Below are 25,571 nucleotides of genomic sequence, written 5' to 3' on the forward strand. Positions count from 1 at the left end.
GAGTAAGCGTGGCCATTTGAGGAGAGTACAAGATGGTCTGGTGACCGTAAATTCTTCGGTCGCTGTAATGAGTTGAGGTAACGAAAGAATTAATCAAGGTGATAAATAGAATGCATAAAAGCCTGCGCACATTTTATGTGCTGAACATATTATGGATATCTCTCAGAATGCTGGGCCATGATATAATTCCACGCCAGTGATCTTCAGACTCTTGTCTTTTCCTATCTCACTGCACGCACGACCCCTTGATACCAGAATCCTAACCATTTCTGTCCTCCGTCCAGCCAAATCCAGGAAGGTCTTAGCCATATAGCAGAACTTATACTGTCGGTAGTAAGTGAATGCATGGCAAGATGCATCTTTATTGCATCTATGAGCGCAATCGTTGAGGTCTTACGCAACAATTCCCCCATTCACTCCTCCTCCGAGGAAGTCGCATTGAATGGCCATTTTCCCAAGATATTGGTTGACGTCTGAAGGATAGGTGACGTAGACAGGCCTCTCCAGGGAGAGCAATTAAATCACGCAACTGACTTGCCTTCAGATGTTCCAAGACGTTGCGTGTCTATCCCTACAGAAAGTATTCTGGCTATGACAGTATTTCTGAGAATACGCCCGAGAGTCTCAAAACGCAAGGCACCAAATACTCTGGTATAGGTGCAAGTATAGCACTTCAAGCCCTCAGAACATTGAGTTTAGTAGCAGTCTCATATCATTAAACCCTTGCATAGTGGAGTTATGACGACTAATGACTAACTGATAATATCCCGGAATTACTATCTAGAAGAAGCTATACAGAAATAACTTATTCAAAGTGTAGACTCTTAGTCGAAAACAAACTAATAAAACTCACTATACCACCTAACATAAGTCAAATCGCAATAGCATTGAGCTTCTAGATGCGTTTTCTAATATGCTGCTCCCAACCTTTGCCCTTCTGTGAATCTTGTCTTCTTATAGCATCTGCCAGCACTGCAAAGTCGCTTCCCCAGATGCTGCTAGCAACGGTCTCATCTAGAACGCAGACAAAATGATTTGCCTTAATGCGATTGTAATTCTTCCGGATCCAGCTTTGTACCCTTGCCTGCTTCACAGTGATTCCTGTGCAGACCAGAAGCAATACAAATGGAGTGTCTCCCCAGTGTTCGAGCTCCCCAGACTCAGCCTCCCGTGTGCTATTCTTCAGGTTTTTATGCCAGTTGGAATCTAACAATGTTTCCATCGCATCTTCAAAGCGTGCTCCTCGGCCGGTTTTGATCTAGTTATAGTGGGTGTGAGAACATGCTATCATTGTGAAAGCAACAGGTGGTCTCGAGAATACTTACCTGGGATATAATAAACATTTTATCGATATCAGCGAGACGTCTATGCCCCAATTCACGTGTCTTGTGCCCTTCGGAATCTGTCAAGTGCTTCTGCAATAGGAAGACCAGATCCGGACCAGCATTAATGTCGGGAAACATGAACGTGGGTGAAGAAGCTTGGTCTCCTGATCGATGTTGTTTCATCCAGTTCCAGATCGTACCTGGAGTCTCATGTTTGAAAATGGTCTGCGATTCAGGCAGGGAAAAGTCACTGATCCTAACCACAGTGCTCAGCTTTAACAACTTTTGGGTTTTTGAATCCAACATTACAGCTTCTGATAAGTATTTCAACAAGTTCTCACGAAGGGAAGATCTGTCCAAGAGACTAGGTTCACCAATCTGATGAAGTCTTTGATGTCGGAGTAAAAGATCGAACGACTGTAACGTGACGGTTTAGCATCTGGTATCGACCTGGATAGTGTGCTGGGAATGGCTTACCATTGCAATGAACCACTCCGTAGCCTTCCCAAACATTCCTCGAACCTCATAATCATCTTGTGTATGGACAAGCCAATGCAACATGAGTTCTTGATACTCATCTCCTCCTTCTGTGCGAAGATATTCCATGACTGCTCGAACAGCTATCGGTTCAGAAAACGTGTATCTTATGGTGTTCCCGTCATTCAGAACCAGGGCAAATCCGTAGGTGACCAACTGTGCATAGTTCGGTTTCAAAAAAATGGTAGGAGAGCTCATCATTTCTGCTCGGATTCCAGCGCGAAACAACTCTTGAACTAGCTCCTCCTTCCCGGCGGACTTCATCTTGCGAATTTGACTTTTGAGAGCATCGATAGCTGCAGCTGTCGTTTTGTTTTCTGCCTCTTCTACGATCATCCGTATCTTTGATAGAGACGACCCTGGCGTAGCCAAACGCTGAGAAAGCAGCATTATCTCCTCGATGTAGACCGTTGACCATCTATATCGTCCGCGCTGGCCAATACTATGCAACTTGATCATGGTTCGGATACACAGATTTCTCAAACTTGTGTGTAAAGTCTCTGCTATTTCACTGAACGGTCTGTCGGGAGTCGCCACTCGCGTATATATGTTCTGGATGATTGAAGCCATTTGGTCCATAGCGACATTGCCATGATCGGCTAGTAATTGCAGCAAGGATTGACCTAAGGTCTCTAATTCCGGTGCTGTATTGGTCTTGAACAATTGGATGAGGCCCAGAGTAACAACCGAAGCAACAGCTTCTGAATCTTGATGATCTAGAAGCTGTTCTAGGTGTATTTGTGAGGTATCAGTAGAATGGTTCCTTGTCGCCATTAGCTTGTAGGCTTGAATCATCAGTGCCAGAAGCTCTGGCATCGTGGGAACTTCCAATGGTTTCCATAGCCATGCCTGAAGTATATCGAGATTAATCTTAGATGACTCAAACGCCAAGGGCCGACCGCTGCGGCTTAAAAGAGGTAACATTGACCAACTACCAGTTTCTTTCAAACCTTGAGAGGTTCTCCATTCGCCGATGATGCCAGTCAAATGTTGTTCGTAGAGCCCCCAAAAGTCCGCATCAGATGCAATCAGGGGAAATGAATCGTGAATGCTGTAGCTGTCCCATTTTGTCACTGTTTGTTCACCTTCACCCCATGCATACGTAGAGTACGTGGCGAGTTTTTCTTCGAGCACTTGTAGGCGAAGGGATGTTCCCGAAATTATCAGGGTTGGGTTTATGTATGGTAACTCGTCACTGATCTGCCATGATCTTGCATCACTTTCTTGATCCTCCATGTGTTCATCACTCTGTTCTTCAATGCTACCACCACCTCTTCGAGCCCAGTCTCCGGTTTGAACATACATCAATGTGAGTGTTGCATAGAGGTGACTGAGCATCGAGGAAGCCTGAGGGTCATCGAGAGTAAGCTGTGCTTCATCAAAACAGTGGTATAGTGAGCCGTTAAAGAAGTGATCGGGATGTTCATTGAGAAAGCCGTAGCATCTGGGTATGATCAAGGCGGGTATTTCTGCCCAAACGTAGACACAATCATCGAACCATAGATATTCGGATGACGACAACCTAAACAGTCGATACAATGCATCGAATGGATCGTAAGCATCACAGGATATCTGTAGCCAGAGCCATTGGGTTGGTGTTGGAGAAGGAAATCGGCGTAAAAACTCGTAGAGAAGAGCAACACGTGCGACTATAAGAGGTTGGAAGACATTGGCATCTTTGGAAACCCACTCTGGAATCATTTGAGGATGATCCTCAAACATAGTATAGGTGTCTCTAGATGCCGAATATCTTTTCGTATCTATAATATCGATGCTTCCATAATTGTCAGCGTCACTTTCTGACGATTCCGGTACAGGGTCGAGATTCGGGGCTAGAAGATAGAACCCCCAATGCTTTTGCAATAGCTCAAATATCTGTCGTGTTTTCCCAGTGCCGGCGGATGAGAAAAGGACGTGAACAGAACGAGCCGTTTCTCTCTTCTCATCCGGGTCGAAGACCTTGTCCTTCATTATACGATCCATCAATGGTGATTTTGTGCCTCTTGAAGTATTAAAGTTGGGTATGGCTGGAAGTGCGCAATCTAGGAAGATCCATGCTATATTCTTCCATTGTTCTTCCATATAGACCATGAGACCAAATTCAAGGGGGTACATGTAGTTGTTCTGTTGGACTGGTCTCAAGGGCCAGAACTCTCCTAGAATTTGGCAGTTAGTATTATGCGATAGGAGAGTTATATTAAAGCTGTCAGCATAACTTACCATAAAATTGTCCCAGAAGAAAATGAGAGTAGGTCTGCAATGCAGCCACAATATTGCGATGTGCTATGTCTTGATCTCGCTTGGGCCAATTGTTAAGTGCACCAAATAGTTCAGCAAGACTCATTCCGTCGCGGAAGCGAGGGTGTGTTGTGTTCAAAAGCGCATCATCATGATACATTGCCCAGAATGTGCCTTTTGGGTTCGATACCATATCTAAGAGAACGGTATAGTCACCGGGGCTCATACCCATGGCTTCCCACAGTGCATCTGCTATTTTAAATCCCGTGGAGTTAGAGACATAGAGCCTCCCTTGGTAGAACAGCTTGTCGTTCAGTATATATGGCAAAAGGGGATCGATAGAACAGGTAGAACTGGAAGGTATATCATATGCAGTCAGACGATAATCCTGAACACGACGGCCATAGCGGCCTTTGAAAAATTCTAGGCATTTTATTCTGTACATTTGACGTGCGTCGTTCATTATCAAGATCTTAGCTGTGTATTGGCAGGATGGTATGGGGAAAGGTAAATGAGTAAATATCGCACTCGGATCAACATGCGGGGTTAGGGAAGTAGAATCTTTAAAACCTATTAATAGATTGTTATCTCTTACTGTCTTTGGACAAGACCAGGGTGTATTTGTGTGTTGGTTCTGTCTGTTCTTGAAATTGTTGTCTCATCACGTGTTTACTCACGTGCCCGATACCTAAAGATGGCAAGATAATTATAAATTAATATAAAAATAAATTAGAAGGGCTATGTCTTGATTGGAAGTTTATTTAGTGTCTCGGGATTATAAGGATATTGTCCATTATAGGTTATCTTTTAATGTGTTAGCAAAATCTATCTTGCAGAGAGACATCAATATGGTTTGGTACAAAATATTAATCCGCAGATTCATGAACAGTATCCAAGCACTATTTTAATATCATTTCTTCAGTATTTTACTCCTATAATACACCGATGAGGCGAAAAAGGAGTTACTGCTGTACACTATAGGCTCTTTTATTTCTATTAACCTCTATTATCTTTAAGCCTTTAATTTTAAACACACATTTTGTATAATTAGCTATTAGCTGATAATTAAAGACTTAAATGCCTTTTATTATAGAATATACTTGTTTTAGCATTAGGCCTATGTAAAGAGTGCCTAGCGATTGCTTAGGTTCCTTACGGTAGATGCACTCTCTGTATCCTGTGATTAATGCTCCCTGACTGTGGAAGTGGGCACGACTGTGGGTGGCAAAGATACATCACTTATCAGGCTGTGAGCTGAGTGAACTGCTCTCCCTGTCACTTGTGTACATAGTTACGGTGCACCTCCAGAGACGAATTGGCAAACCACTTTCCCAATTCGCCTGGTAGGCTTGGGTTCAACGCATGGCGTTCCAAGCCCTCATTCCAGCGACACGGGAATGTATGCGTGTAAGCCGCCACACAGAGCTCGTCAGACTCGTCTTATCAGAGGCCTTATGATTCTTACAGAGCCTGGCTTCCCGGCTATATCTCTAATCTTTAATTTCCTGTCAGTTTTATTCGTACTGATGCAGCCAAGACTTGCCATATGCTAGGTGTCCTTTCAACATTTGCTTCTCATGTTTAGCCTTACATCGTAAAGAGCCTTACGGGGTTCATTTCCTGGAGCAGATGCAGTTGCCAAGACCAAAAATCTTTAAACATGGCGTTGATATCGTTCAGCTCGTGACGCCAAACGAATCAAGCCTATCGGGGACGCCAATTCCTGGAAGCCACATCACAAGCGATCACGTAATATGGAACCTTACCCTCGTCGCGTCTTGTAGTGTCAGTTGTTGGTCGAGCCTGGTAGCCTGATCAGAGAACTTTCCTCTTAAAGTCTCCTCTCCGTAACGGGGTAACCTAACTCCTTCTCTGACAATTCGGCGTTTCTCTGCATGTTGTGATTCTCATAACGAAACTCCGTTCCATTCTGACCCTACCTGCCTCCCTGTCACCGCTGTTCAAACTAAGTATGTATTGGCCGGCTTGTTCCAGCTCCGTCTTCCTAGTCGGAACCGCTCTCCAGGTCATTCATGCGATAAACATTGCTCATGGCGCCGAAACAAGACATACTCCGGATGCACCGGCGACAGTAACGGAAATCCCATTGGGGCTAATTGACCCGTTGAACTTGCTCCTTGGATATGGCCCTGGATTGAAACCACGAGCGGAATCAGAGGACTCTGCATTCGCAATTACCATCGCACCCGATGAGACTTGCGGCTACGTGGATGGCGACAAAGATTCACCAGTAACCTGTCCTAGCAGTCTTTCATGCTCTTGGGCTGTGTCCAGTGGTATTGGATTAGTTGCTTGTGAATCACAGATTCATATCACATGCCTCGAGTCTTCGAAGGCAGTTAATTCGACTCGATGTAATGACGACTGTCAGAGCAATACATACAATCTTCTATGGTAAGATTCTCTATCTTGAAGCCTTCAGCGCTAATGTGGCCTCCTAGTACCAACTCGGACCGGCCCTTTTGCCGTACATATGTCTACCCCAGTGGCATCTTCGACTATCGTTGTGCATCAACCACTGTTGAGGACCTTGAGTTTGCTTACTTTACCTTTGAAGGACAGAAGAGTCCCAATCTTAGTACAGTAACTCTCACAGATGGTTCCTCGGAAGGCTCGGGAGAACCAGTCACTGTAACTGTCGAGGGAAAGGCTACTGGAACGCCAAGTGCTGTCACCGTCTACATGATACCTCAGCCGCCGAGTGCTTCAACGACCTCCTCTGTTTCCCCCAGCTCCAGTAGCAAGTCTACCCCTGTCGGGCCTATTGTTGGCGGCGTCGTTGGGGGTGTAGCGATTCTTGGGCTGATCTGCCTTGGCGCTTTCTGTTTACTTCGACGACGGAGAAAGAACAAGCGCCAGGAATGCATAGCACCTACCAGTCAACTCAACATGGCTCATCAGGCCCACCCAATGAACCAGAATCAATACCCATATCATGCCCATCAACACGGAGCTATGCCGCCTTGCACCATTCCCAGCATGGTATCCTCTACGCCACTGGATGCACGTATGTCAATGATGACAGGCTCGGTCTCTCCCAATGGACAGAATGCACCTGCAGGGGGGAGTCAATTACCTCCTTCAATGATTCAAAGCCCTGCCCCCGCGTACGAAATGGCTGGAACCGAGGCTCGTGAACGTGAAACAGTCTATGAGATGGGCGCTGATTCACCAGGGAGAAAGTAGTGGCGGGGGTAAGGCCACATACTGATTTATTTATACTTTTTGAAATTACATTAATTTCTTATAATAAATCTGGTCCCTAAACAGCCTGTTGTAGGTGCTGTGGCGGTGCTGTAGAACAAGGAGAGACACATACCGAGAGCACCTATTGTAACCGGTCAGCTCCTTAAAAAAATGATGCTTATACACGTAAATCACCAGGATTATCGCAGGATGAGGGTCCAGAAATACTTGCAGCTGAAGCTCGGGCGGCGATGCTTGCATAGGGACCGGATATTAGTAGCCAAGTGTGCTGGTTTGGCGAATATTCACGATGAAGGTGCGCGATACAAGCATGAGCTATCAGGTCAACTAACTCAAAATAACACTCTCAAAAACGACGAATGTTCACAACAAGACTGAAGGCATTAGAATTCTGCTGATAGTATTATAACAGGGACAAATAAGCTTAAATAAGGCAATACTGCCACTTGTCATTACTAGGTACACGATGTAGCAAGATAAAGGCGTGAGTTGAACAATTCTACCGCCTATTTTTCCAAAAGAGATATCTCAGTGGCTATTCGCTACCCAGAACCCAGAACTAATGTTGAGAAGCAAATGCATCAGCATACATATCCATATCAGTAACAAAGCCATTCAATTTCGTTGGTGTCCAGTCTAGCAAATGCTTGGCACGATCAGAAGACCCTCGTAGACTAGTCCCCATGGCTTCCGCAAATAAATGATCCCCAGGGCCCACCAACTCACATCGACCCTTGAAATCCCATTGTGAAGCCAGGGCTGCGAAGATTTCGGTCATGCTCTCTTGACTTGTAACGAGGTCAAAGACAGGATAGACCGAAGTGCCGTTGATAAGGGAAAGCTTCTCTACAGCTTTCTGGAACCCAGTGGCAACATCGCTAACGTGCACAAGTCCGGGTCGAGAGTCAGTACTCAATGGGATTTGAACAGTGTCTGAAGATCCGTTCCGGGAAGCCTGGAGAAGCGGGAGGGCAAATGGTGTCCAGATGGTACTTTCACCGCCGTAGATGAGCGCCGGACGTAGAACCGCCACGTCAAGAACGTCAGAAGCAGCAAGAACGGCGTTCTCATGAGCGACACGCCATGCGACAAGAGGTGCAGGTGGTGTCGCGGCATTCGGTCCCACAATATCAAGGTCATTCACCAGCTTGTCACTCGATCCGTGAACCCAAGTTCCCGAACAGTAAATAAACCCAAGCTTAGGAATATGTGTGAGACCTGCAAATTTTGCCCTATTCAAACGCTCCTGACCAGTGGACTTCACATCAGCAAGAAACTTTGCAGACTCCTGATTTGCGCCCGAAACGTCAATGACAATGTCAATGTTGAAGTCGCGGATGGCATCAAGATAGGAGGCCGGCTTATTGATGGGGTCGGGGCAGATGACGGGGGTGGCTTCGGCGACGGCTAGAGACTTGGCTTTGGCTTCATTGCGCGCGATGCCGTAGACTCTATGCTGACCGCTGTTGACGAGAACGTTGCAGATTCTGCTGCCGAGGTAGCCAGTGGCGCCGATGATAAGGACTTTAGGCATTCTGGATGATGAGGATGTCTTTGCTTTCTAAGAGGATGAATAACTTCAAGTGCAATATTTCAGGGAATGAAAGTGTAATATGGTGGTGGTGCTTGCTGTGCCGGTTCGGAATGCAGTGAATCTTTGACCGACTGTCCTTGTCTCTTATAATACAACATTCTCATGGTCAAACGGAATTTACAATCGGACGTATCAATTGAACGTTTCCCAAAGAGGTCTCTTTAAGCATAGTGCTGAGGTTCCAGCGCCTACGGCACCGGAGATAGGCGGGCGGCGGCACCAACGGGACTAAGGATTACCGCATCTGGAAGTGCGCCACGGAATTAAGCCATCTCAAACCTAGACATGAACTGTTCCTCAACGTCCCCAAAGAAAATATCCCAAAGCGAAGAAAATTGTGATTTAAGCCCATCGCGTTCTTCTTCAGTCCAAATACGGCCGCCTCGGGTCCAGCGCATAGTGTCTCTTGCGTAAGGCATGGGTTGGTCGTAGGTCAGAGTCATGAATGGCCCTGTCGCTCAGTCAGTACATCAACGGGCATGAATCGACTTGCACTTACAACGTCCAGCGGGCAAACCAAGACTTTCATAACATCGTGGCTCAGTCTCTGTCATTCGCTTCTCAATCCAACCATGAAATTGACGGAAACCTTCAACTGCAAGAGATGATATCCGAACGGAATAGAATCTGAGAATGAAGATGTCATGTTTCCATACCAGGTCTACGACTGGAACTCGGATGAGTCTCCCGTCAAGACTTGCTGTAGTGCCGACCTCGACGCATCCTTATGTGGTCAGATATTGAATTTTGAGGGAGAGAATGTCGCATGAATAACTCACTGTCAAAGTCGACGTCTGGTGGACCCAGGCCAAGTCTCTGAGTCGCCAATCTCAGGAAAAGGCCAAGCTTCTCAAAGTCTGGAGTGTACATGATCAACCGTGCCCTAGACCAGTTAGCGGTGTTTTCACTAACATTCCATTCAACTCACGCCACTAACGAACCCTCCAACTCCCAATTGTGCAGCGCTCCATTCTCTCGCAAGAACACATAACAAGCCAGCGCTGCTTTCCTTGTCGACCTTGTTGCCACTTTGTTGACTTCAGTGTCAAGTGCTGGAAGTGATTTCTCTTTTATACCAAGTAGTGCGTGATCCAGAACCGTGTTTCCGCTGGCTACTGTATTCCAAGGAATGTTTTTGCTGGGGAAATGCCGTTGAGCATAGTCCTTGATCATTTGTAAAGCGGTCTTGTTAGACCAGTACGCCGCTATATGAAGAGAGGATCGACCTTTCTCATCTGCAATGCGGAAAACATCATCAAAAGCTGGGTACTTCGCTAATAGCATTCGTGTGACCTGGTGACATGCAAGATCATACGAATCTCGAGCTTGAAACAGTCAGTAATGGTTGTGACCTTTGGGGAGACACTAACATCCTGAAAAGCCTTCGATAGCTGTGGCAAGCAGAGTTTTACCAGTCGGGGTAGTTGCATACTCTGGAAGTGGATCAAGATTCAGAAGGTACTGAATATGCTCAATCGGCACCAAGCCATCGGCGACAGCGAGTGAGACGAGATAGCCTCCGAACGTCACCCAGCTACCGCCTCGGTTCATCTTGTAGTCATGCTTCAGCGAGTACTTTGCACGTAGAGTTTCTGCCAGTTTGCGCTCATCATCATAACCTTCAACAAGAAGTTGAGCAAACACCGTGAGGCCGGAATTACACTGCCCCTCCAATACCTCTGTCATACTCTTCCCCTGTCGTCTCTCTGTGGAAAACTCTTCAAGTGTCTGTACAAGTTCTGGTAAGATCTTGGGAAAGTAGTGTGCTACAAAATGAAGTGCATTCCGCCCTCCTCTCTCCTTGGTGAGGATATCCGCACCTTGTCTAACGAAAGCACGTACGGCCTCAATATCTCTCCTTTCAATGGCGACATGCAGAAACAGTCTCGGTAAGTTCCACGACGGATCATCAATAACAGTATCTGGAAAAACTTTTAGAAAAGTATCCACAAAGAAACCAGATCCTCTGAAGGTGCACATCGTGAGGAAAGGATCTGTAGGTTGCTTCTTATCCACACGTCGGCGTTCGATCAGCACCGACCGGGCGTCTTCGTCCGCCAGGAGGGAGATGACAGTCTCTAGCTTCTCTTTATACCCTTTGCCTCCGACGCACATGCAGTAGAAGCGACTTCTACGGAATAAAGCACTTAGCGCCTGCGCTTTAGCATCGCTGAGTTGCCGTTGTGCTGATAACCCCGAAATCGTCACCAAAGCTTCAGAGACAGCTAAAAAAATTTCTGACAAGATCGACGTCAAGCTGCTGCGCTGCATGAGTAATTGATGTGTTGAAGTTCAAGAATCCATCCCATTCTTGGACCTGTCTAGTTGGATCTGCACCATACTCCAGCAGAAGCTCAGTCACCACTCCGTGGGAGTAATCCCACGCTGCGAATGTCGTATGGAGTGGAGTTGCACCGTTCTTCATGGCGACATTGATATGAAGACCAGCTGATAAGGCAATGTCGAAGATCTCTTCGCAGTGTTCGCGTTTGGAGAACTGGGTTAGTGAGTGGAGAATTGTAGCGCCGTGCAGAGTCTCGCGGATGGTCGGGTCAGCGCCGTTGGCGATGAGGAGTTTGGCCATGTCGAAGTGGCCGCAGTGGCAGCTTAGAAGTAATGGTGCCCAGCCGTGAGTGTTGCCGTGTGCGTTGACATCAACACCAAGCTCAACTAAAGCACGGGCCATTGCAAGATCGTTCTTAACAGCTGCGATCTGGAGCAGCGTGAAACCATCATTGTTGCACGAGTTGAGACACTTAAGCCGAGTGACTTCTTTTTTGAACTCATCTGTCCTGCCCAGATCAAGATTCTCCTTTCCTGCATCTTTCAGGCATGCCAGCCGATAAAAGTCAAATATCGGGGTGTCCATGTTGGGTTTCTGCTTCAAGAACAAAGGACTGTTGCAATGAAGGAGAAACATATTGGGAAATCTGCGCTCTGTCGCGAGGTACTCTTCGTACTTCTCTGGCCACTTGCGAGTCCAGGTCCTACCAAGAACTTGGTTCGTTGAGAGATGCTTGGGAACTAAATGGTCGAAAAGGGTTCCTTGAGCTAGGCCGAATGTCTTGGTTCCATATGACTCAACTTTGCTGAGTAGTTCAATTTCGCTTTCTTGCGGCAAAGGGGTATCGCACGCGTCGAAAATATTCAGCATGACGGACAATGCTTCTGGGTTCTCCATCACAGCGGCTGTAACAAGATGTTCTAGGCCTTTTGTTTCTGATGGCTCGACAAGTTGACCATTTAAATATGCCCCAGCGAGGTGCAGTGGAGCGGCAGAGTCTTGTACATCCCCTAGCTCAACACTCTCTTTCAAGTCTCGGAAGACTTCTTCTTGAGCTACTCTCGGAATGAGAGACACGTTCAAAGTGTGCTCAAATGCAAACTAACTGGTCAGTGGCGCCTATAGATCGGTCACATCACTTACATCAGGAACTTTAGCTATAGCCCCATCAAAGATCTCGTTCATTCGGGTGATGAAACCCTCGCTATCTTGAGTATCCTCATCTGGCTTCCAGTTCTTCTTGAACTTTCGAAGGCTAGCTGGTTTAAGACTGTGGTCCTCGAAACATGTTGCTAGCATCTTCTCGAACTCTGGGTTGTTGATCTTGATGGATATGACTTCATCATACATTTGCCGGAGTTGGATCAGCATTTCGTCATGGTCGATTTCATTTGTCTGAGGAACGATTAGCAAATGTCACTCGACTTCGTTGAACAAGAAAGCGCATTAAGAGCCGAACCTTCTTACCAATCCTGAATGTTTCTTCTCAAGAGCAGCCAGAGCGCCCCTAGGACGTAAGTTAGAGCTCCAAGTCACAAGGAGGCTACATACTTGTATCCGTCTGCAGCTGGTCGTAGATCCTTGAACCACTCAAGTGGAATAGTTGCCTTTCCAGTATGCAGTTGTTGCATGAGTCCTAGAAACAGGTAGCTCTGTATGGCTGATAACGACACCCTGTCTGAGGGCAAAGGTGCGCACGTTCCCTCGAGAAAAGCATGAACAAACTCTTCCTGATGTTCCGAGAGCGGTGTTTTCTCTTTTATGTCCTCTACAAGTGTTGCGACTGCGGATCCTGGCTGGTCTGGCGATCTCGTTTTGATGTCCAAGACTTCTCCCGGGCTCAGCGACTCAAAAGGTGTGCAGCCATTCATGAAGATACTGGCAGTGAGCAGTCCAAGGGAGTAGATGTCTGTCTTGTGAAGATCCTCCAATCTTATCGGCTCTTCCACATCCAGTTCGGGTGCCATCCATGGAAGACTGCCGATCCTCGCCTGGAATAGATTCTCGGACTTGTAATCATCAAGAATGACCGCATATCCGAAGTCACAGAGCTTAGCCCGGATAGGCGGAAGACCTGTTTTGTTGAGGAGGTCATGCTGGTGTTCATCTAACCCAGAAGTGAAGACGAGAACGTTTGTTGATTTTAGATCGGCATGAACTATACCATGAGCGTGGAGAAATTGGAGCGCGCGACCGATGTTCATGGATATTGCCAATTGAGACTTGAAGTCGGCTTTATTAGAAGAGAGATACTCCGCCAAAGTCCCCTCATCAGCAGCTTCCAGCAAGACCTGTGGCCAAAATCTCCCTACACTCGGTGACTCGCTCCACGAGATGGCGAGCATTGAGACAATAAAGTCACATTGCCGAATCGTCTCATTTGATAGAACCCTTATCTCGTTAATAGCAGCAGCAAACTGAGGCGAGTCACTCGCGACTCCTTGAGACGTAACAATCTTCTTGGTCACATATCTTCGAAACTTCTGGCTATCCTTCGCTTTCTGAATCCAATCACGCACTCCAGGTGTCGCATTGATAAAGTCTTCATCTGTATCAAGACTAAGCTCTTCGGCTGATGCGAATACAGCAAATGAGGCTCCTACGCCAGCTGAAAGGATATTCATGCTAGCGATGACATTGTTCTGGGCGCTGAGGATTGGGACATCGAGGGCTACAGCGACAGCCAAGAATTCAGCTTGTCCTTTGACTGCATATGTTTTATCAGGACGGTTGATGAGTTCTGTCGCCGAGAAGGCAGCGGAATAAGTCGAAAATGATTGAAAATCGCCCATTTTGACGATAGATAAGGCTTGGCGATCCTATTCAGATGTCTGCAGCGCGATGGCTTCTTATTTCACGCATGCTTCGGGAGGTGAGGCTGATTTCCTCACTAGACTGAAACGAGGTTGTGACATATCTCAGCCATGTCTCGGTCTAGACAATCTACAACCAATGAATTTCAGGATTTCCTCTCATGAGCTTACGAAATCGCTGTACGAATTTCAGCTTTGGCCGCGTAAATGAGGGGTTCGGCACTATTGATTACCTGCATTGGCTTGTCGGGGTCTAGATCGCCAGTCAAACCATCAAACCTGCTTCTTTGCGTAACCTCTTCCTTACAACCCATTTCTGCCAGCTCAGTATGTCTGGCCTTGAGATTCCAGCGTTTATTATCGGCCTCGGTGGTCTAATTTCTGTTTTTGAGAAGGGTTTTGAAGTATGGCGTGTCATTCGAAGAGCCGACGATTTTGGGGATGATGTTGCGGATTGGATGTGCAAGTTGGAGATGGAGTTTCGCTTCCAGACGTGGTGGACAGCTTTGGAGCATCTTGCGATCACGAAAAGGTCGTCGCATTCAGTTCTCAATGTCCCGCTTCAGTCGTCGCCTTTGCAGGTGACGTTGGATAAGCAGTTCGGCAACCCGATTATTGACGCTGCGGCAAGCGTCTTGAGATTGCTTGAGAGGATTGAGGGAATTCTCCAACGAAACGGCGTATTGGTTGTCATGCAAGTAGAACCAGCTGTGGTAGATCCAGGCGTAGACCTTGGGGAGGCCACTGCGAAATCGAGACAACGGCTCAAACGCTTCGCGAATGAACTTCTTAAACATACACCATGGACAACGCGGATCAAACACAGTACAAGTCCATGGAAAGAGGAAACTGACAAGGCTGCACTCGATGACTCCCTAGAGTCCATAATATACTGGAATAATACCCTCTACAGCATTCTCCCTCAGAACATTCGAGACAGTATCCTCGAGCTCGGAATCGCGGGCTATGCTCTGGACTCGCCAGAAAACATCAAAGACATTGTCAACTTATCTAACGATCGCAATGGAACATTGAGCCAAAGTGCCAGGCTCATGACGATACGACAGCGCTTCAAAGACGGCGCGGACTTGAGGGTGGACCTCGATGCTTTGGAATTGAAAGAGGCCGCATTCGAGGGTCTCGTCGCAGCGGACGTCTTTAAAGGGTGCCAGTACACAATCTCCCAGTATACATCTCAGGATGGCCGTATTTTTCGGGTCCTTATCGAATGGATACCAATTCCGAAAGACTTCGACGCTTACAAGTTGGCTCACTCTCGCATGGCACGGATCTCGTACACTTTACAACAGATCGGAACATTCTCAGCGATACAACCCCTTCCTGCCCTTGGGTTCGTTGAGTTTGGGAGTGCAAGGTCCTTTGGTCTGGTGTCGACTTTGCCGCAGAGCTTGACGTCTTCTACAAAGGTTTATACACTTTACGATATGCTGTCTGGAGGTCAAAAGTCAGCGGCGGGGAGCAAGCCAGGTCAGCGAGTACAGCATGCTCTTCCGAGTTTGAACCAGCGCCTCCAATTGGCGTCGAAACTGGTGATGGGATTCTATACTTTTCTTTTGACCCGTTGGCATCACGAGCGGTTCAATTCTCTGCACATCGCATTCCTCATAGATGAGGCGAACACAACCTCCAAATCACTTGACCTTAGCCAACCTATCATCGGAGGTTTCGCAATCTCACTGCCAGATTCACCAACCGAGCTATCCATCTCAGCGTCGGTAGAGGATGTCGAAGTCGTTTATCTGCACCCCGATATACGCAAGCGTCTCAAATCAGGTTCAAAAACAGGCAATGAACAGCGCTTCCAGCGGGTCCACGATATTTACGCTGTTGGACTCTTACTAGCTGAGATTGGCTACTGGAGACCAATCGCAAAGGTCGCTGAGTCCGGGTCGAAAGGTTCCAAAGCGGATTCGATATCGCCCGAACAGTTCAAAGACGCTGTTATTAAGAAGTGTAAATCAGATCTTGCCTTCTTCGCCGGGGAGACTTACAGGGATATCACGCTGAGATGCTTACTGGCTGGTGAGCCCGGTGTGGTTCAGGCGGAGAATGATGCTGCTGGATTGAACAACTTGTATTGGGACGTTGGAATAAATCTGATGACTAGTTAGACACTTTAGAGCAGGAGACTATCTCACACTGATTATGCGTTCGATACTGGTGATATTCAGGAGGTTGGGGAGGCAGCCGAGTGAAGTCCGACGGATCTGACAGCGAATGCATCCACTTACAGGGGCTGAGCTAGGCAGAACGCCCTCCGCCTGCACTAAAATAGGCACACGATGCATGTCTTGGCGGAAGGATTCACAGTGCTCTGATTATAAGAATCTGGATGAAGATACGTTAATTATCACGAAGAGAAAGAGTGTCACACTTATACATCATGGCTTCAATCAACGCGCCCCCGTCAATTGACTTTACCAATTTCTCATATACAAACCTTCCCTCACCATCCTCAATTCGCTTACTCTCATTTATCAAGAGACCTCGCCAGCTTTCACCTCCTTCAATTCTAGGTGAACCTCTGCTAGAATGCATCCTAGAAACAGTCGATATCAACGAGACCCAAGATTTCGATCTTATTTCTTCAACATGGGGAAACCCAGATAGTGCTGATCCGGGCGACATTGATGAATACGGGCCTATGCATCGCTATCCCATCGCCATCGATGGAAAGCTGATGTTTCTGCCGAAAAACATCTATGAAGCTTTAAAGATGGCCCACAAGGTCGACGATCCTGTTGATCAGCGCAATGAACTCTTCTTGGAGACAGAGTTAATGACCGCCGTGGAAAACAATCATCGGCCAAAAGTACAAAGGTTGTTGGAACAAGGTGCTCATATCCATGCGCAGGATTGTTTCGGCAAGACAGCGATTCATCACGCAGCACAACTTGGCCGCTTTGACATCATCAACATCCTTCTCGACTATGGAGCGAGTATGAAAGTGGTCGATTCTCATGGTAAAACGCCACTGGATTACATCTCATACACGAAACCAAAGGATTGGGAAAACGTTGAGGAAATTGCTTATAAGATGCAAAAGACGCCAGAGAAAAGAGAACTTGTTCCTGTTCCTGAGATTGTTCGAGTCGGGAGACCGATGTGGATTGATGCAATTTGTATCGATCAGAGCAATTTTGAGGAGCGATCTAACCATAGTTCTATGATTGCCCAGATTTACTGCCGTGCTCATTCTGTGATCGCCTGGGTTGGAGTTCAGAACGACGATACCAAGCTTGCGCCAGAAGCCATTTCATCGATACTTCGAGCTGATAGTAAAGACGTGGATGAAACCATGTCTGAGGAAGGTCCTTCTACCACACATACTGGATGTTCATACATCCCCTCTGATGAAGAAAGGTCGTCCATCATCAAACTTTTGAGACGATCTTGGTTCGAACGCGCAGATCTGATGCATGAGGTTGCTTTCGGACGAGCAATCACTGTTTACTGCGGTATGGATGCGCTTCCTTTTTCGTGTATCATGGAATTCCTCAGACGAGAAGCATATAGTGGTACTTTCCTGCCTTCTGACCTTCAAGTTTGGTCTTTGCTTGGAAGGACAGGTTCAAAGAAACGAAGTTCACTGGGCTCGAGAGGAAGTCAGAAGCGGATGCGACGAAATTCGATTTATGGATGATTTATTGGGTTCAGAGTCAATTAGCTTGCGATTTCCTATTGATATTCTTGCTATCATGTTCGAGACTTCTCTTGCTCCTATGAACTAACAAATTGAAATCCCATATGCGCCTCATATCCTTAAATCAGAACTCAACTAGAAAACTCGTAAGCAAATGCAGTAGCGTTCGTCGGCGGGTTAACAGAAATTGTCAACTGAAACCCAGGGTTAGCTCTGAACTTAATGGAGAGGTGCCTGGATACTTCGTATAAGACGGCTTTTAATGTGGGGGGTCCTTACCGTGTTGGATGAATAAGCATAACTCTGTATCCCCAGATCAACAGGCCCGTCAACCTTTCCATTCAGCCCGGCCCAGTCGAATCGATATGTGCGGACCTTGACTGTCCCCTTCTTAGGAAGCCCCACTGCCTTCAGACCACTGACCGTGATGTTGTACTTTGCTTTGACAGTCCTGGTGCCAGCTAGAATCTTGACTTTATGGCCCTCCTTGGTAGCGAATACATCAAACTTCAAGTCCGTCGAGGCCTTCGTCAAGACTCTCTGTCCCGTCATGGCGGCATAGTATTTGTATACCTGCCATTCGCCGTTGGGGTAGTAGGTCCCCTCTGAGGTCCCTGTAGTGCTGTAGACCAAATTACCCATCCAGTTGTGCAGGTTAGATCCGCCACCCCAGTTTGCGCGCAGACCTCGGATATTATGTCGCTCCAACTGAGAGAGATAGTAGACGGAGTTGGCTGGATTTTGCTCGTCGGCTGCTGCATACTCATTGACATCGACTGGCCTTGCAGGCACGCCGTATTGCGCCCGTAAGGTAGTAAAGTCGGGAATTGTTGTGTCTGGCTCACGCTCCCAGGAGCCAATCTGATGCCAAGAGAAATGATCGGGATCCGTTTTGTTGCCAGCTACTGATTGTAGCCAGGTATGCCATTTGTCATCGCTCAGAATGGGAGAATGTGCCATGGCTGGGCCACTGAGAAGGGTGCCGGGAAGTCTCTTTCTAATTTTTGTCTTTGTCAGTTCCCTGACAGGCGAGATGCATCAGTTGTTATGACTTACCGCAAGAGCTTTGTTGCGCGATTATAGTACTCGAGGAACTGGGGCCACGAGCGATCCCAAAAGATATCAATATCAGGCTCATTCCACACATCAATCACAAGGCCTTTCAGCATATCATGAGTCTTCAAATCAGACACCAGCTGGTTCCAGAATAACTCCATCTCCGTCCAGTTACCGTTGTCGCCAGGGAAAGGCGAGTTAGAACCCTGTCCGCCATCTGCACCCCAGAGGTCATGAGGTAGCAAGATGAACTCAGCGTTGTACTTGCGCGTGGTGCGATAATTGGATAGAGTAGAGTTGAAGCGGCCAAGGTAACCTTCGTAGCCGCCTCTGGCCCAGCCTAACGATGGAATCTGAGCACCGCCACCACGATTTGCGTTGAACTTTATGTCAGTTACCAAGTTATCTGGAATCGACGTGTCGACATGCGTCCCGTTATCAGGCCAGCCGTAGATGAAACCTGATCCGAGAGCCTGTGCTCGTCCATGGTCCTTGGTGAGGTCAACAGTTGCTGTGCCTCGTACCTGTGAGGCAACATTTCTGACCAGAGCCAGTACCACGGCGGCAGTGAGGGCGACTGGGTGCATCTTGGGCAAGTTGATTTGTTTAAACGTTGTCAGCTGGGGAGAAACAGCTCCAATCTATTTGGCCATTGTACTTGGTGTCAAACCTGGGGAACGGTACGAGGTACTTATCAATTTCTTGCAAACTTCGCAGTCCTGGCTCTAAGTATGGTCTCACAAGAGGCATGGAGTTGGCAAAATCTCCCCACCGGGTGCAGATCCCCCGCAGGAGTGTTCAAACAAGCAATATCTGGGTCTACAGCAGGAGAACAGACTTCCGAGAGAGTTTGCTCCGGTGGGACGGGCTAAACTCATCATGTAAGTCAAGAGTATGTTGAATTTTAAGAGCAGATTGCCTTGACCAACCGTAGAAAGTTTCACCGGGGGATGCTTGGGTGATTCAAGCTTTACTGGCTCAGACAGCTCATGTCGATTATGTTTGTGTACGCCAACTTGAGTTATCTTGCAATTGAACTTCCTACGTAAAACTCTTATGGTCTGGACGTCAATGAATCTCAATGGGTTCTGATTACTTGGACTACCGATCTCCTGTTCCCAAAGCCAAGCCAGTATCATACGACTGGGGGTTGTAAAGGTTTGCCAAAAGTCGTCCGGCTAAAGGAAATCAGGTTGCTTAGGAAAATTTCCTTGCTCTTAAGAAATATCGAGTCAGATGATTTCAGTATTTACTGGGGTTCCCCGCATGATCTACTTTACGCCATGTATGCGCACCTATCGTAAACCCTGCTCTAGAGACTTGGGATGAGCATTGAACCGGAATGATTGATAGGGATCATAATTGAACTTGAGATGCAATTTTTCGGTTGGACAAAGACAGTGAGTCTTTCTTGTTCGTTCATTAATATTAACAATATGAATTCCAGACTGTTGCTTCTTTTAATCGTAGGGTAGCGCATAGCTGCTTTTTTTTTTAACTTTTTAGGTAGACCTAGTCTCGCTATATAATTTATCAAGAGGAAGCAGCAGGCCCTTTGATTTACTTTCTTCTTATTTAAAGGAAATACAAAAATAGCAATAAACTTTCATAACTTATAGCTTAACTTAATTCTCCTTTTAATAATTAAATAATTATTTAAATTGTATATCTTGCGATTTGGGGGCAGTCTGCAGGGTAAGGAGCAAGGATACATGACAAACTAGGCAAGGCTCCTCATTTCTCTAAATCGAGTAGCTGTTTCATCCGCCTCACTTTGCAACCTTGCTTAGTTTTCACAACTGCAGTCAAGTAATGAACATCAACGCTCTGTTTACTCTCGCATAGTTGATTGCTGTCCTGACAATAAGGAGGACTGTATGGTACTGTCTGCCCAGCAGAATGGATCGGCATCACGTCTAGCTGTGCTGGACACAAATAGTTAAAATACTTGTACAAAATAAGTCATTATTGACCTCAGACGAATGCTATTCTACATGTTATGTTTGTTCAGTCGTCATCACAACCCGCGTCTGCTTCAAGATATACTTCTGACTATCCCCATCATCAATACTCTGCCTAACCTTATCATCATTGCCAAAACCCACTCGTGTTGTCATTCCCGATCGAAAGTCATTCAACTCCAAACTTGACTTTTGGTTCTCGGAAACTATTCGGGTATGTTTACTTCCTGGAATATGAGGTGGGTTCATTCGACTGGATATTCCGTTTGATCCAGTGTTGCTGGCGTAGGTACTGCGACGGAACATGGGAAGGTTGAGAAGTGGACGGAGGGCAGGCATGGATCCGGCGACAATTCCGATGCCTTCTTCGAGAACGGACCAGAGACCAATGGCGCCGGTGCTGTACATGAATTCTTCGGGGTTGTTGTATAGTGTGAGGTATCCGAGCCGGACGACGGTTGCGCAACTGGCACTACAAGGTGTTAGCTTTCTCCCATCAAGATCTCACGTGATACTTACAAAGCACCAAGTCCAAGCATAAGAATAACAGGAAGCTTGACTCTGTTCTTCATCTGGATATTCCACAGCAAAAGTCCAGGAAGAATAGCCAGCGTCCAATCCACTATGATCGAAACAGCAGAAAAGAAGAACCCAACACTACTGTTCAGCTTCGTGTTGCAGTAGCCATGTGTCGTTTCTCCCCAGAGTGTTGTAATCGGATGGCAAACGTTCGCTGTGGCGAGGATAAAGATTATGGCGGTGATGACAGTCATGGCGATGAGACCCCAGAGGGTCCAGACGAATCGACGGCGTGCATCGCAGATTCGGAGCATGGTTACGCAAATGCTGGCTTTGATCGGGACGGAGCAGGCGGAGTAGAAGAATTGGGCGATGAAGAAGAGCTGCAGTCGCCAACCGTTAGCTTCGGGATATTGTCTCCCAGCAAACCACATACCTTTGTACCCATCATTCTATCTTTTGGCTCAATATGATCACTATGTTGACCTGCACCATGAAAGCAGCATGTAATAACCAGTGCTGCTGTAACCGTATACAGAATCTGTCTCTTGTCAGTTCAAAACCTTGAGGTCCCTTGAATCACATACCAAACCCGCAAACATTAGCCAATCGTCCAAGCCAAGATTATTTTTCCATTTTCGAACTCCAAGACGCGCGCTGAGAAAGATCCACGATAGCGTGAGCATCACAATAGTGATCCATAGGAGGGGCACGCCCTCACCGGCTACAGGAGCCATGTTGGTGATTCAAGGCGAACGAAAGAAAAGACGATAAACAAAAGAACAAACAACCAGGATAGGGACGATTTCAAGATCTGTAGCTGCCAGATTTAATATCCAACAGCATAACCAACGTCCCGGAAATTCTCAGTCGGTCCCCATGCTACTAGCCCCCCTGGGTATCAGGAAAACCGGCACCTGCAAGCATGCAACTCGGGTATGACATAAATACAGAGACACATGTCTACAAAAGACCCCTCATTATGTGCTCGACCTATTTCAAGCATCCTTTTCCGAGCCTCGTTCATTTTCGTATACCCCAGCTAGCGTACCAGTTCAAACATAGGGGCCAATTAGCAAACGGGTCCCAAGAATAAACTAAATGATGACGAACTCGAATCAACGGCTGTCTCAATGTTTTTAGATCAATATTTGCGGAGCATTTTGCCCGTGAATGACTCCGAGACCATAATATTGGTTACTTTTGCTGGAGCGTCCACTTTATCCCGGGCGGCCCGAGGATACTAGCTCCTTGTGCCAGCCTCATATTAGATTATGTTTTGGTCTGGCGGATGATCTACTGGTGCCCGAGGCCAAGAGATAGTTATGTTCAGTGCGTAAAGGTGCGAAGAAAATATGCAGGTGAAAACATGTCTTGTTTGGATGCGAAGGATTGTTACATCATTGCCGATCAAGATCCTGCATTTTCCTACAGAGATCCAATTCCGACAGAAACAACCCCCGGGCGACTTTCTCCGGTTATTTGACTAAGAGAACCAGTGGCAAATGAGGATTACGAATCACGTGATGGATTACATGCCCAGCAAATATGGATACCAACATGGATGTAAGATCTAGTCCTCGACTAGTCTAGGGACTACAGAGCAGAAACAACAGTTTACCCACCAACAGTTAATGCAAGATCAGAAGTCGTACGACATTCGGGAGTTGCTGTGGGTTCCCCGTGTCCACCGAGGACCCTGAACTGGTGTGGATGGATATCGATGTAACTTTCGTATTTTAGTCAGGGCTACTGCTGTTACCATCGAGTCTTCTCACCGCGTCTTTCTGTTTCTTCACGTTTCAAGAAAAAAACATGGCTGAATTTATCATCGACGATCAGAAGCTGGAGGCCTTGAAGGGCAAGGTTGTCATCGTAACAGGTATGCAGCCATTACGGACCAGCGGAATACGAGCTAACCAATCCTTGATAGGAGGATCTTCCGGTATTGGTTTATCCACTGTTGACTTGCTTTTGTCGCTTGGCGCCTCGGTAGTCAGTGGCGATGTGCAGCCTCCCCCAGAGGAGCACAAGGGATCATTTACCTTTGTCAAGACCGATGTTTCAGTCTGGGGTGATTTGATTGCTCTTTTCAAGAAGGCCAAGGAGACGTACGGTCGTATCGACCACGTTTTCGCGAATGCTGGTATTGGACCGCGAACGGATTACTTGTCCACCGAGGTTGATGAGAATGGCGACTTGAAGGAGCCTTCACACCACCTTCTTGACATTAGCTTGAAGGGAGTCATCAACACTTCGACACTAGCTATCAACTATCTGAGACAACAACCTGAGGGAGGCAGCATTCTCATCAGTGGATCAACAACTGGTCTACAGCGAGTTCGAGCCGTCGACTACTGTAAGTTAGCACATCCCTACGTCATCGTGTTTTACTAATATCCCTAGCCACCGCCAAACATGGTGTTCTCGGTTTCGGACGTGGTCTCGTCCCCCTGCTCGGCGCCGCTCAACTTCCTATCCGCGTTAATACACTAGCGCCCAGTTGGACAGACAGCAGTGTCTTGCCATCGCTGAAGGCCCTTCTTGACGCCATCAACGTTGAGCTGCAGCCTGCTTCTGTTGTAGCTCGTTGCGCAGCTTTCCTTATGGCTGATTCATCGAAGAATGGACAGCTTGTGCATATTGAGCGTGGAAAGTATGCTGAGATTGATGAGGCAGTTTTGTTGCCGACTTTTGGGAAGATCAAGAGTGACGATTATCCTTGGGAGGATGATGTTTTGGACCGTCTCTCAAAACTTGGCTAGAGTATGTTGGGGTTGCTTTAGTTATTATAAAGCCAGTTAGCTTAATTTATCACATTGAAAGTGGCTATAATTGCCAATTATGGAGTGAATTAAGATTAAGAAATAATAACGATCTCAGATCTTGCTTTGTTTCCGATATTCATCCACCCGATTCAGGATTTCGTGGCAATCATCCCAGATCCTGCGCCGATTCTGTAGTCCAAGCAATGTTTTCCAGTTCCGGGCAACCTCCACTTGAAGACGGAGCCAGTCTGTTTCACCTTTGCTGAGTAGCTTGACCGGATGAGAGGTTGTACTAATGCTACCTCTGCGTTCAATTTCTTGTTCGATTTCCTCTTGAGTTGTTGTTGCCCAGAAAGAAATAGGTAATGATGACCATGCCTCATATAGCCAAGGGGTATCTCTTATGGTCAACTCGCACAACACGGGGTTTGGCAGATGTAGAAATACGCGAGAGGTGAGTCGGAGGTTGGCAAGGTCCTTGAACCTGAGATGAATGAGAATCTCACGTATCATTTCGCGAGGAAGCTTTGAGAATGGGTCGGTAGGGGCTGGTTTCGTTGATATCGTAGTTCCAGAAAGCCCAGAATCATCTTCAAGGGTACGTTCCACGCTCTGTGTTGACTGCAAGAGATCGTCTAATCCGGGAACAAAGCAAGGGTTGGCCGCTAGGAATTCGCCTCCACGATCATGACTCCACCACTGCTCCTGACCTTGTTTAACAGCAGGATGCCGAGGAAAACGATAGAAATCATCGTATCCCGGTTCAAGACGCCACCACTGCATCAGGCACTCAACATCCACAGTTCCATATCGATACAAAGAGGCTCTCTTGAATATCTCAAAGCAGGTCGGATGAAATGGCATACAATACTCGTCCGCTTCGTCAGGACTCCAAATAATGTTCTCAGCTCTTACATCACTCGTACCATGACGCGGGGGAGAAACAAATGGCCAGCCCATATCTCTACTGGGCATGTCGTCAGCCAAACCGCTGAGGAAGAACTTGCCCGAAACTTCAAAGTCTTGGTCGTCACTCTCGGGCTGCCAATTCTCGCTTTTTGGTACAAGACACTGGAATGTTTGGCAGCGCTTCACGGCCTCCGCAGAGATGTAGTTTCCATTATAGGCTCCGTTGTACTCGCATTCTGGTCCCGCGATGTGTTCCCATTCATCATCTGGTGTATCTGACGTCCATCCGTCATCGGATGAATCTTCGGAGTCGAGTTTTGGTGGGAAATATTTGACTGTCTCAGAGGACGCAGTTCCAGGTTCTTGACTCCCATTTCTCTGCACGTAGTAGCATCCCCATCGACCATGACTATTGTCGGGGTTAACCTCGAGGCTTTGGCCCCAAGCTGCGCTTTGAGGTTCTTTGTCCGATCGGGAGCGGCTGATGTTGAAGCTGACGCCACAAATATGGCAAAGAACTTCAGAGTAGCCCATAACGCTTTAACTCTATAGATGCAGTAGGTTCAAGATGTTGTAAGTAGCCAGATGACGGCAAAACGATGAATGACGTTTTAAGGTCAGCTAGTGCTGATTCTAGGCAGCAAGCCCCATATTTCGCTCAGTAGTCTTGGCGCA

At 47.0% G+C, this 25,571-nt stretch overlaps 9 protein-coding genes across 9 annotated transcripts; 3 read left to right on the forward strand and 6 right to left on the reverse strand.

The window, feature by feature from the left end:
- Positions 1–895: 895 nt before the first annotated feature.
- On the reverse strand, positions 896–4,332 carry BKA55DRAFT_689775 (uncharacterized protein; the record flags this gene model as incomplete). The annotated part of the gene is made up of 4 exons (XM_046199391.1): positions 896–1,258; positions 1,326–1,742; positions 1,803–4,018; positions 4,083–4,332. 4 exons carry the CDS (start codon positions 4,330–4,332, stop codon positions 896–898), a joined length of 3,246 nt encoding a protein of 1,081 aa, XP_046050522.1.
- Positions 4,333–6,072: 1,740 nt separating this feature from the next.
- BKA55DRAFT_510519 (uncharacterized protein) lies at positions 6,073–7,307 on the forward strand (the record flags this gene model as incomplete). The annotated part of the gene is made up of 2 exons (XM_046187610.1): positions 6,073–6,515; positions 6,563–7,307. The coding sequence occupies 2 exons, from the start codon at positions 6,073–6,075 to the stop codon at positions 7,305–7,307; spliced, it is 1,188 nt and encodes a 395-aa protein (XP_046050523.1).
- A 580-nt stretch (positions 7,308–7,887) lies between these two features.
- On the reverse strand, positions 7,888–8,862 carry BKA55DRAFT_689777 (uncharacterized protein; the record flags this gene model as incomplete). The annotated part of the gene is made up of 1 exon (XM_046199392.1): positions 7,888–8,862. The coding sequence occupies one exon, from the start codon at positions 8,860–8,862 to the stop codon at positions 7,888–7,890; it is 975 nt and encodes a 324-aa protein (XP_046050524.1).
- A 125-nt stretch (positions 8,863–8,987) lies between these two features.
- Positions 8,988–14,064, reverse strand: BKA55DRAFT_737986 (uncharacterized protein). Its single transcript, XM_046201381.1, has 9 exons — positions 12,758–14,064; positions 12,674–12,713; positions 12,350–12,601; positions 11,165–12,307; positions 10,293–11,076; positions 9,851–10,247; positions 9,702–9,805; positions 9,422–9,646; positions 8,988–9,373 (listed from the first exon to the last, which is right to left on the reverse strand). The coding sequence occupies exons 1-9, from the start codon at positions 13,996–13,998 to the stop codon at positions 9,186–9,188; spliced, it is 4,374 nt and encodes a 1,457-aa protein (XP_046050525.1). The 5' UTR covers positions 13,999–14,064; the 3' UTR covers positions 8,988–9,185.
- A 233-nt stretch (positions 14,065–14,297) lies between these two features.
- BKA55DRAFT_643323 (uncharacterized protein) lies at positions 14,298–17,754 on the forward strand. Its single transcript, XM_046197177.1, has 2 exons — positions 14,298–16,062; positions 16,584–17,754. The coding sequence occupies exons 1-2, from the start codon at positions 14,349–14,351 to the stop codon at positions 17,681–17,683; spliced, it is 2,814 nt and encodes a 937-aa protein (XP_046050526.1). The 5' UTR covers positions 14,298–14,348; the 3' UTR covers positions 17,684–17,754.
- Positions 17,755–17,814: 60 nt separating this feature from the next.
- On the reverse strand, positions 17,815–19,326 carry BKA55DRAFT_510861 (glycoside hydrolase superfamily; the record flags this gene model as incomplete). The annotated part of the gene is made up of 3 exons (XM_046187648.1): positions 17,815–17,877; positions 17,963–18,680; positions 18,740–19,326. The coding sequence occupies 3 exons, from the start codon at positions 19,324–19,326 to the stop codon at positions 17,815–17,817; spliced, it is 1,368 nt and encodes a 455-aa protein (XP_046050527.1).
- A 1,410-nt stretch (positions 19,327–20,736) lies between these two features.
- On the reverse strand, positions 20,737–22,041 carry BKA55DRAFT_737989 (uncharacterized protein; the record flags this gene model as incomplete). Its single annotated transcript, XM_046201382.1, has 4 exons — positions 21,807–22,041; positions 21,656–21,760; positions 21,220–21,602; positions 20,737–21,172 (listed from the first exon to the last, which is right to left on the reverse strand). Exons 1-4 carry the CDS (start codon positions 21,954–21,956, stop codon positions 20,737–20,739), a joined length of 1,074 nt encoding a protein of 357 aa, XP_046050528.1. The 5' UTR covers positions 21,957–22,041.
- Positions 22,042–22,818: 777 nt separating this feature from the next.
- On the forward strand, positions 22,819–24,035 carry BKA55DRAFT_663570 (uncharacterized protein). Its single transcript, XM_046197667.1, has 3 exons — positions 22,819–23,101; positions 23,153–23,578; positions 23,626–24,035. The coding sequence occupies exons 1-3, from the start codon at positions 23,035–23,037 to the stop codon at positions 23,982–23,984; spliced, it is 852 nt and encodes a 283-aa protein (XP_046050529.1). The 5' UTR covers positions 22,819–23,034; the 3' UTR covers positions 23,985–24,035.
- On the reverse strand, positions 24,016–25,466 carry BKA55DRAFT_567332 (uncharacterized protein). The gene has a single exon (XM_046192721.1). The coding sequence runs from the start codon at positions 25,428–25,430 to the stop codon at positions 24,099–24,101; it is 1,332 nt and encodes a 443-aa protein (XP_046050530.1). The 5' UTR covers positions 25,431–25,466; the 3' UTR covers positions 24,016–24,098.
- Between the last annotated feature and the right edge of the window lie 105 nt (positions 25,467–25,571).

This window comes from Fusarium redolens (assembly GCF_020744475.1).
Source record: "Fusarium redolens strain MPI-CAGE-AT-0023 chromosome Unknown BKA55scaffold_7, whole genome shotgun sequence".
NCBI lineage: Eukaryota > Fungi > Ascomycota > Sordariomycetes > Hypocreales > Nectriaceae > Fusarium > Fusarium redolens.